The 10,506-nt window shown below is 38.3% G+C and overlaps 2 protein-coding genes across 7 annotated transcripts in view; one reads left to right on the forward strand and one right to left on the reverse strand.

Moving 5' to 3' along the window:
- Positions 1-2,710, forward strand: part of mars1 (methionyl-tRNA synthetase 1) — a 30,227-nt gene extending 27,517 nt beyond the window's left edge. For all 4 annotated transcript variants that reach the window (XM_084129104.1, XM_084129106.1, XM_084129105.1 and 1 more), the window contains one exon: positions 2,318-2,710. In XM_084129104.1, the coding sequence (XP_083985230.1) occupies positions 2,318-2,467 (150 nt within the window). In that variant the 3' untranslated portion in view covers positions 2,468-2,710. The remainder of the gene's footprint in view (positions 1-2,317) is intronic.
- Positions 2,711-2,727: 17 nt separating this feature from the next.
- Positions 2,728-7,440, reverse strand: ddit3 (DNA-damage-inducible transcript 3). Of its 3 annotated transcripts, none has more exons than XM_084129119.1 (4): positions 7,274-7,440; positions 5,869-5,935; positions 5,247-5,450; positions 2,728-5,171 (listed from the first exon to the last, which is right to left on the reverse strand). In XM_084129119.1, the coding sequence occupies exons 3-4, from the start codon at positions 5,385-5,387 to the stop codon at positions 4,572-4,574; spliced, it is 741 nt and encodes a 246-aa protein (XP_083985245.1). In that variant the 5' UTR covers positions 5,388-5,450; positions 5,869-5,935; positions 7,274-7,440; the 3' UTR covers positions 2,728-4,571. The 3 variants fall into 3 exon arrangements, with proteins under 3 accessions (XP_083985245.1, XP_083985246.1, XP_083985247.1); XM_084129120.1 differs by having other exon boundaries at positions 5,247-5,620; positions 7,274-7,434; XM_084129121.1 differs by having other exon boundaries at positions 5,247-5,479; positions 7,274-7,413.
- Positions 7,441-10,506: the final 3,066 nt, after the last annotated feature.

The following is a 10,506-nucleotide window of genomic DNA, read 5'->3' on the forward strand; positions in this document are numbered from 1 at the left end:
CACTCACTCACTCACTCACTCACTCACTCACTCACTCTCTCACACACACACACACACACACACACACTCACACTCACTCACTCACTCATTTACACACACACTCACTCACTCACTCACTCATACACATACACACACACACATTCACACACACACACACACACACACACACACACACACACACACACACACACACACACACACACACACACACTCACTCACTCAATCACACACTCACTAACTCACTCACTCACACTCACTCGCACACTCATTTACACACTTACTCACTCTCACACACTCACTCACTCATTCACACACTCACTCACACACACACACACTCTCACTCACTCACTCACTCACACACACACACACTCTTTCACACACACACACACACACACACACACACACTCACACTCACTCACTCACTCACTCATTTACACACACACTCACTCACTCACTCACTCACTCACTCATACACATACACACACACACATTCACACACACACACACACACACACACACACACTCACTCACTCAATCACACACTCACTAACTCACTCACTCACACTCACTCGCACACTCATTTACACACTTACTCACTCTCACACACTCACTCACTCATTCACACACTCACTCACACACACACACACTCTCACTCACTCACTCACTCACACACACACACACTCTTTCACACACACTCACTCACTCACTCTCACACACACACACACACACACACTCTTTCACACACACTCATGTTTGTTGCACTATATTTGTTAGGACTTCTTTTGATTTTATATGTGCAAACATTTACATACATTTAAAAACAAACAGGTTTTGGCCGATTTATAAGCCCTTTTAACGAGTGAACGAGTAAATCGTCCCCGCTACTCAATCGTCATAATATTTTACTATATGTGACCCTGGACCACAGAACCAGTCTCGAGTCGCACGGGTTTATCTGTGGCAATATCCAACAATACATTGTATGGGTCAAAATTATAGATTTTTCTTTTATGCCAAAAATCATGAGGATATTAAGGAAAGATCATGTTCCATGAAGATATTTAGTAAATTTCCTACCGTAAATATATAAAACATGTATTTTTGTGAGTGAATGCAGCACAATCGCCAACATAAATGAACAACTTTAAAGGAGATTTTCTCAATGTTTCGATTTTTTTGCACCCTCAGATTCCAGATTATCAATAGTTGTGTCTCGGCCAAATATTCTCCTATCCTAACAAACCACACATCAATGGAAAGCTTATTTATTCAGCTTTCAGATGATGTATAAATCTCAATTTCAGAAAATTTACCCATGTGACTGGTTTTGTTGTCCAGGGTCTCATATAATTGAGGACATTTGGCCCTCATAAGTATAGATAAACCTGTGCACATACATGCATACATACATACACACACATGATCACACTCTCTCACACACACACACGCACACGCGCATACTCTAACACACACTCCTCTTACACACACGTACATGCATAAAAAGTGATTAAACCATTAAAAAAAATGAAGAAAATATTTTAGATTGTTTTTTAAATATTTTAAATATGAGGGAAGAACCAAACACTAAACTTGGTTACCGTATTTATCTGACAAAAAATAAAAAGTTTTATTTTACTATGCAAAAAAAAATGCAAACATTGACTACAACATAATCAGTTATTAATAGTTCATTCGTTCTCTCTAGTTTTCATAATTATAATCTGTTCAAAATTTCTTTGTATGACGGCCCGGCCAAAATTTATAGGAAAAAATTATTGTCGCACAATTCATGTTTTATTGCGTAGTTTTACAAATAAAACTATCGACTCCAAGCGCAACTACGCAACTACTAGACTACAAAATCTTCAACACATTTTTAATAATATTTGAATAAAAAGTGGAAATGTCAATTTTCCAGACTGGACTGTATATATATATATATGAAGCATTTCATATTGAAAAAAAATGCTGTTTTTTGTCTTTTCAATATAATCTAATTTCAAGTACGCCTCCATTTTCTTCCAAAAAACATCATGGCGCTTTAGCAGCTGCATTTATTGTCTATTGTCGGACAGCTATTCATAATTTCCCCCTTCATCACACTGTTTTTATCCTTTATTATGTTAGAATATTTAAAAAAAGAAAATGAATAAAGACTAAATTTAAAATAATTTTAGGAATTTATATATTTTATTTCTGTTTTTAACAGGATTTTTTTTTTTTTTTTCATTTAATAATTTTCTTTCCACTAATTTTACGAAAGTCATGTGTATTTATCAGTTCATTCATGATTCTTTGGTGTGCGTTTATGTTTCAGGGCGATAAAGTACGAGCGCTAAAAGCTCAGAAAGTGGAGAAGTCGGTCATTGGGGAAGAAGTCGCCAAATTACTTGAGCTGAAAAAACAACTTAGTCTCGCGGAGGGCAAGAACCCGGAGCCGGCGCCTCCGAAAGGCAAGAAGAAGTGAGAGGAGAAATAAAAACTTTGTATTTTTTACAATATTGTTCTGGGAACTATATGGGATACCGCACTATTTAACCACTCCTATAATAATGCAACCAATCTTTTTTTAAAAGCGGTGAAATCTGTCAAAGGATCCTTTTAAAAATGCAATAAAATCAATGCATTAACCGTTTAATTTTTCTGATTTGTTACTGTGGTACAACATTCATGTTTTATTCACACACTCAATAAACACCCAGACAAAATCTCTCAGAGTCGATTCAGTTCATTTAAAAAAATTTAATAGCAAAATGTGTGTAGTACAAGTCTAAATAAAATTCAGATAAAAATCTGCTACGCTAATACAGTAATTCGGCATGCACGTTTATTATTTTAACATTAGGATGATAAATGATTACATGTAATGATGATTATGTGATACACGTATAGAAAAATAGGCATGTATCAGAGGCAGAGAGTGATATAAACTGTTATTATTCTGAGAAAGTTTCAAGAGAAATAAGTGAGAGCAAAATCACATTCATAGTTTCCCCTTCATCTAAACACACACACACACACACACACTCACACTCGTGCTTAGAGGCCTCGGGTTGATGGCGAGCGCAGAGAGAAACGGCTCACGATCGATCAGAATAACAGTCCTGAGCTACTAATCTCAACACATTTAAAGCCCTGTCGTTTACACATCAGACCAATTACAATCTACAATCACTGTCACAGGAACAATCACGTCGTCTTCTACAACCCTTTATTGCAGTTCTGCCGTTTCTTCCCTCGTCTCTCCCTACAGAAACACTCACAGATGAACTATCAGCTTTCAGTTACTCAGAAAGTTGATTAACCTTTGGGTGGTTTAATGCAATTTGGTGTGTTTTAGGCTCGTTCCACGATGAATCTCACGAAAACCGGTCAAAAACACCCCGACTTTTGCTTAAATAAAACGAAGGTGGATTTTAGTGCCATTGCGATTAATTGATTGCATACTGCATTTTTATTAATGTAACGCAAATTATCTCTCTTTCTTTGTGTCCTTTGATAATTTCAGCATTTGTTTTACTGTCTTAAATTTTTGCTGATTTAAATGTTTAATACATTGTATTAGTCATGTTAATATAGTGTAAAAAACTTAATAAAATTTGTTTTTCAATCTAATTTCTTCTTTGCTTTTGATATTTTATTGCTGTAATGCAATCTTATTCTTTAATTTATTCGTATTGTCATTTGTTAATTTCTAACATTTAAACATCATAATAGTACTTGTCTTTAATTTTTTTAACCTAATTTCTTCTTTGATATTTTAATCGCTGTAATGAAATCTCGTTCGTTAAATTTAAAAACATTTAAAAGGCACTTGCCTTTAATTTTTGCTTTAAATGTTTAAAACGCATTACTGTCATTTTAATTTACTGCAAAAACCTTTGTAAAATAAGGTTTGTTGTTTTATCTAATTTCATATTTGCTTTTGCTATTTTTTTATTACTGTAATGAAATCTCATAATTTTATTCGAAGTGTCATTCGTTAAAATGTAGCATTTAAACATCATAGCAGAACTTGCCTTTTATTTTTGCTGATTTTAAAAGAATGCATTAGTCGTTTTTAATTTTCCGTTTTTTTGTGTGTTTGCAAAATCATGTATCTAATTTCATATTAACTTTTGTTATTTTTATTTATCATAATTCGCGATATTCTTTAAACTGTAACATTTATCATAGTTGCAAACATGGTTAACAAACATTGGCTTGTTTTTTCATCTAATTTCTTCTTTTTCTTTTGATATTTCTATTGATTTAATGCAATCTCATTCTTTATTTTATTCAAAGTGTCAAATTGTAACATCATAGCGTTTTAATTTAACTGAAAACGGCTTTGTATTCTCTATGCCAAATGGAATTGTGTTCGGGGTGAGGTTTGACCGGGGACGTGTTTCCCTCCGTTGCGCTCCACATTCTTTCTTTTCTACGGCTTAATCTGACTTTCTGTTTCTCTCTCGGCGGGAGACGCTCTGTAAACCTCCTTCTCTTTCTCCCCCCCGTCCCACGTGTCTTTTATCCCCTTCTAAATGTGCATTTCATGGTCAATTGTTCAACCGCTTCAGTCCTGTTGCTCTTCACCTCCTGGTGTTGACGAGTCTCTCGATGAGCGCGCGCCTCGTCCTCTGCACCTCCTCTCCCAAACGCTCGATCTCGGCTTTGAGGCGTTCGTTCTGATCCGTCAGCTCCTGCACTTTCCTCTCGTTCTCCTGCTCGCGCTCTCTCCTGCTCTTCTTCCCGGGGGATGGAGAGCACAGCGTGTCGGTGCTTCTCTTTCTCTTTCCGGGACGCGAGGAGGCGGGAGGGGACGCGGGCGGGGAGCAGTTTAGTGACGGCGACTGGGACGCCGATGAGCAGGACGACGTGTCGGGAACCGTCGGGAGCTCCTCCTCGCTAACAGCCGGAGACGAAGGCGGATTGAGGTGGTATCCGCCGCTAGCCATCGTTTCAACCGACCCAACGCCTCCTTCGCTTAGCAGCTCGAAGAACTCCGGCGGAAGCAAGTCTCCTCCGGACGAGATGTGTTCGGAATCGGCTCTCCGGTCGTCCTGTCGCGGAGGCGTTGGCGTACTCGGCGGGTCGTCGGTAACGCGTTGCACGCCATCTCCCCATACCTGCCCCTCCGTCAACCAGGTGAGCGAACAGCTCTCCAACACATCCAGAAACTCAGGCTCCTTCTGCATTGAGAAGAGAAACCGTTAGGGAAAAACGTGTATGGACGCGACTATAGCACAGCGTTTGACGTTACTGACCTCGGAGCAAGGCGGGGCTCGCGTAAGTTTGGCCCCGCCTCCGTCGGAGCCCAAGATATCCTGTAGGTCTTCATACCACGCCTCCAACTCTGCACCACACAGCGTCCCCACACCAGGGGGGTACAGCCACTCCGCAGTCATCGCACCAATCAGTCGCTATCCACAGACACAATACGATATGCTCCCACACCTAGCACACCAGACCTGGCCCACATAAAAAATACATAAACTACCTAAAAGAAGGAATAAACAAACCTCTGAATGATGTTGCTGTACTCTGATGATGAGACGATACATCTAGTGGGAGCTCTAACACATCATCAGCACACCTGCGCCGCAGGTTTTGGGAATAGCTGATTTATTTGGGTGACCCGCTATATTATACGAGACATTAAGATTGACTGCTCGGTCACTGGGTGCAACAAGGACACATAGTGGACGAGCAGCGTTACTGCACAGTAAATAATCAGCTTTATGGAGTTTCAGAAGCATGCATTGACTGAAAAATAATCATTATTATTTATCATAGCCTGTTGTTATGGTGTTTGTTTATATTGAAATCATTCAAAGTTATTGTACTTCAAAAAATATATATATATTAAAAATATTAAAAGGTGCTCACCTTTAAAAGTGTCTCTTGTCAATCAAGTTTGAATGTGGGTTGGCGGCGATATTTTGTCCCAATAATTCTAGAGAAATAAAAAATGGAACTTGTCAAGCTTACAAAAACTATTTAAAAATAAAAAAAAGTAAAGAATGTTAAAAAATAATCTATATCAGCTGTGAAACGAGCAGAACACATGCAAGAACAAAGATGAAGATGCATCATAGAGGGAGGGGCTTGTGAATAATTAAGAACGATTGAATGCTCGTAAAAAATAACCCGTAGTAATTATTGATTCTTTAATCTAGAATCTAAAATTAGGTCATTGTGATTTTTTTTATGTAAACAAAGGCGCATTGTGTGCTCGAGGGCGCCCTCTGCGTGAGTCTGAGCGCTGACAGTCTGTCAAAACAAGCTGAATGAATCTCGCTTTCAATGCGAAGACATTCAAGTTCAGCTGAAATCACACCTCAGAACTCATTTGAGGTGTAAACGCGACAAACACGCCACTTTAGATGTCCGTGAGACAATGAAAACAGCCCTAAAATATGCACCTGAGGCACTCCCAAGTGTTTTTTTTATTTTTATATAAATCCTAATGCGGTGTAAAGCGACAAACTTAATAAATACAATTTATGTTATCTATTATTAAAGCATAAATAATTATGTTATGGCGTTTATTTGTTGTATTATGGCTTGTTACTCCAAATATGACTAAATCGAATATTTTTAAATTAATAGTCAGTCGTAAAATTACACGATAATTAACTTCTCGTGTCACTTAAATAGTTTAAATACATTTTCTTTTATAAACTGTCAATCTGGAGCGGGGGTTTAACGAAACTGACAGCGAGCCAATGACGTCATGGAATCAAAGTACAGGAGCGAGGAAACAAAGGGCGAACACTTCGCACCAAAATAACACTTTAAAAGTACTTTAACGACATAAAAACACAACGAGTTAGCCATCATCACTACATCCATTTGATTACTTAAACTGTAAAAAGTTGATGTAGCGCAGTTCCGTTAACGCAGTGTCACTGGCGATCAATAACACGTAACAAAATAACCGTTAAAAATAAAACGTTCGCAAAAAAAGTTCTCAGGCGCGCGTCTAAAATGCCGTGATTGTGACGAAATGACAGCTGTCATTGCGTTGTTTTGTAAGTAAGTAACTGTTAAAGTAAAATAAGCCAGGAAATAAAAGCGCAACGATGTTGCGTTAAATAAAGAAAAATAACGGACGGGAAAGAAGGAGAATCCTGTGAAATTTGAGTTGAGCAACTGTATTCCAAAAACAGCCTGGGATAGTCGCCAAAACATGCGCATTCCTGTATCCCAAAAGGAAAAGCTTGACACACACCAACAAGAAAAGTACATCAGATCACAATAAAGAATAGAGAAATAGATAGATGACACTCACCCTTTTCTTTTTATTATTTCTTTTCCTCGGTTGTTTCGGATTCAGGGTCTGTGTGTGTTTTTGTAGAGATTGGTGATAGCTCATGTTAACCATTGTTCAGTTGAAGTCACCGAGTGTGGATTTCGGAAACTCCCGGGGACATTTATAGAGTGACTCCAACCGAACTCTGGGGGAAGGATCTCAAGGTGCAACCTAACCGAGATTACGAGGAACTGACAGGAGATGGTCGGCCGTGTGCGCCAATCAAGCGAGGCGGTCGAAATTCTTCTGCTTAGAGACATCCAATGAGCGGGCGCGCTGGGCGGGAGGGGCGGGACTTATTGACTTTGCTGGTTGTCTCGCTCGGTGAGAGTTTGTGTGAGCGGGAAGATGTGATGCAGTCATAAGACGGCCAGGACGAATTTGGGGCGTAAGGGAGTCACATGAAAGGAATGATGCAATCGTTGGCAACCGGTTTCTAGTTGGAGATAAGACTAGCAGAACCCGAGCATGTTTTATTAAACAACCTTTCGTTAAAAAAAAAAAAAAAAAAAAAAAAAAAACTGACAAACTACCCTATAAGGATGTAGGAAATTTTGTACATTTTTTTGCTTGCGTTCGCATATGCACCTATAAAAAAAATAGGCAGCGTTAATATCCGTCGTCGTCGTGTGATATTGTACGCATTTATTCGCTCTTTTTTCATCTTTAATAATTCCTCTCTAGTGACCTGAGGCGATTCTTTCATGTTTCCAAATGCATCCAGTTCAGCACTATATGGAACTAGGATATTCCATAGGAGTTTGAACAATCCCACCCCACCCGTACTGCGTTCCTCAGACATTTCATTCGACAACATAAGATACACAATCGGCAATTCGACACAATCAGTATAGATTCTGCATTAAAAAAAGCACACACAAAAAACATAAAAGAACTTGAGTTGTTAGGCATGTTATTGTTCAACACACCTGTTTAGAATCGCTAAATGAGCCCATAAAGTGACGTTGAAAATGATGGTAAAGGTCATTATCTAGTTCACAGATAAGTATTGAAAGATCTTCCAGTGTAAATCAGCACAAGATTAGGTTTTAATCTGTGTCCGAGAATCCACCCTAAATGTATAGCATATTTTCCAACATGGATCCTAGATAGGGCACTCAAATTGTGGATGTTTCAAACTGTTATTCTAAATTTCATAATGCTGTCATTTGGTCATCCAAATTAATTACAGATGTAAGTGTTTTCAGAGAATAAAAATAAAGGTTGGTTCCATAAAGAACCTTTAACATCCATTGGACAAAAAGTTCTTTATATTGGAAAAATGTTCATTAGAAACGTTCATTTTTTTAACACTAAGAAAAAAATGTTTCAAGAACTGTTCCAAAAATGGTTGAGCGGGATTTCTTTGTTTTTAAGTGTAGCACCAGCACAACGTTTTTAAATGATATACTTTAATGACCAGTAACTTGTCCAGGGTTTGATCTGAACCCTAAAACCCAAGTATTGTTTCAACATGGGTAAAAGCCTAGTTAAAAGGATAGTTCACCCAAAAATAATTTTCTACTTGTGCATCAAAATAAGATAGTTTGAAGAATGTTGATAACCAGACAGTTGATGGTAGCCATTGACTTCCATAGTATTTTTCCCTCTACTTTTCTGGTTACCAACATTCTTCAAAATATCTTCTTTTGTGTTCAACAGAAGAAACTCATACAGGTTTGGAACAACTTGAGGGTGAGTAAATGTCAAATGATGACATAATTTTAATTTAAAATATGATATTCTGAAGAATGTTGGTTACCAGACAGTTGACGGTAGCCATTGAGTTTTTCCCCTCTAATTTTCTTGGTTACGACATTCTTCAAAATATCTTCTTTTGTGTTCAACAGAAGAAAGAAACTCATACAGGTTTGGAACAACTTGAGGGTGAGTAAATTATGACAGAATTTTTAATTACTGGGTGAACTGTCCCTTTAAGACTGTTGCTGTGGTACTGGGAATAACTATAACAATGGTTGTTTATACGGTAAAACCACGGGTAAAACACGTACTTTTTCGTTAGTGTACAGTTCTGACATATGGTTGACGGTTGAAGTGACCGTTGACACTGATACTCAACGCGCCAAGTCAAAAATTCAAACGTAAGTGATCGAGATGATGTCACACAGTCACAGCCTTGTTTAAAAGCATCCCAGATTTTAACGTTAATCGTGTGTTGTCCTGTAATATGATCCTTCAAATAAAATTATGGTAATTCGTTTACAATGGTATTTAATTAACAGGTGTGCACACCCCCCGTTTTAATCGCCTGACCTGTAACTCCTGGCCAACTGATGTCACCAGGGACTCATCTCGTTAGTATTCTGAAACTATTCCAAACACAAGAGTTAAGTAGTTAAACTTGCATGGTGCAAAGCGTGCAATGTATTGCCTAGCAACAGCGCAAGTGGGATGCGCGTAAGGTTAGCGAATAGAAACCTCAAATACTGTTTCCAGGAGCAGGGCAGCGCTCGCGTGGAGACGTCACGATCGGTTGGCTGTTGCTGTGTAGTGTGTATTATTCTCCCCACTGCCTAATGGTTATCACCTCCGAGCGTGTAATTCTATTGGCAGGTTACTCCTTTATTCCCTAAAGTTGTGTTTACTCAACATTCCTTTGAAGTTTTAACAGGTTTAACTCTCAATAACTCGCTGTGTTTTGAAAACTTTGTCGAGTTTACCTGCCTTCAACACAGTAGGAGGTTGATCTGATTTATATTTCTAACTCGCACCCAAGACTCACACCCAAAATGTTCATATTGTGCCAGCGAATCACATTTCTGCTCAAGAGAATAACAGACATTTTACAACAACACCGTATGCTGAAATATCTCTGATTTCCTACATCTTTCCTCCACACTAAATAGGTTTCATCTGCGATTTTCCTCAGTAATTATAAAGTACTTACGGGCGAACCATTTTTTGTTTCCTCAGCTAACTGACACAATAAGGCCAATAAAGGTATGCGTGTGTGTAGAATCATTTTATGGAAGACGAACAGAAAAAAAATTCTCTCAGGATATTTTCGCCTCCTGCTCAATTCAATGAAACCACATTTCCAGATGAAGTTCACGAGCATCTAAGGTTACCAGACCGTTTGAATTTGATTTAAATGACATTTCGAGTAGTTTGAGGCTGATCATAAATTCGGCGGGAAACCGTTAAATTAACATTTGTAGCCTAGTTGTTTTTTCTTCTTTATTGACTACACA

This window comes from Abramis brama (genome assembly GCF_963993115.1).
Source record: "Abramis brama genome assembly, chromosome: 11".
In the NCBI taxonomy this organism is placed as follows: Eukaryota; Metazoa; Chordata; class Actinopteri; order Cypriniformes; family Leuciscidae; genus Abramis; species Abramis brama.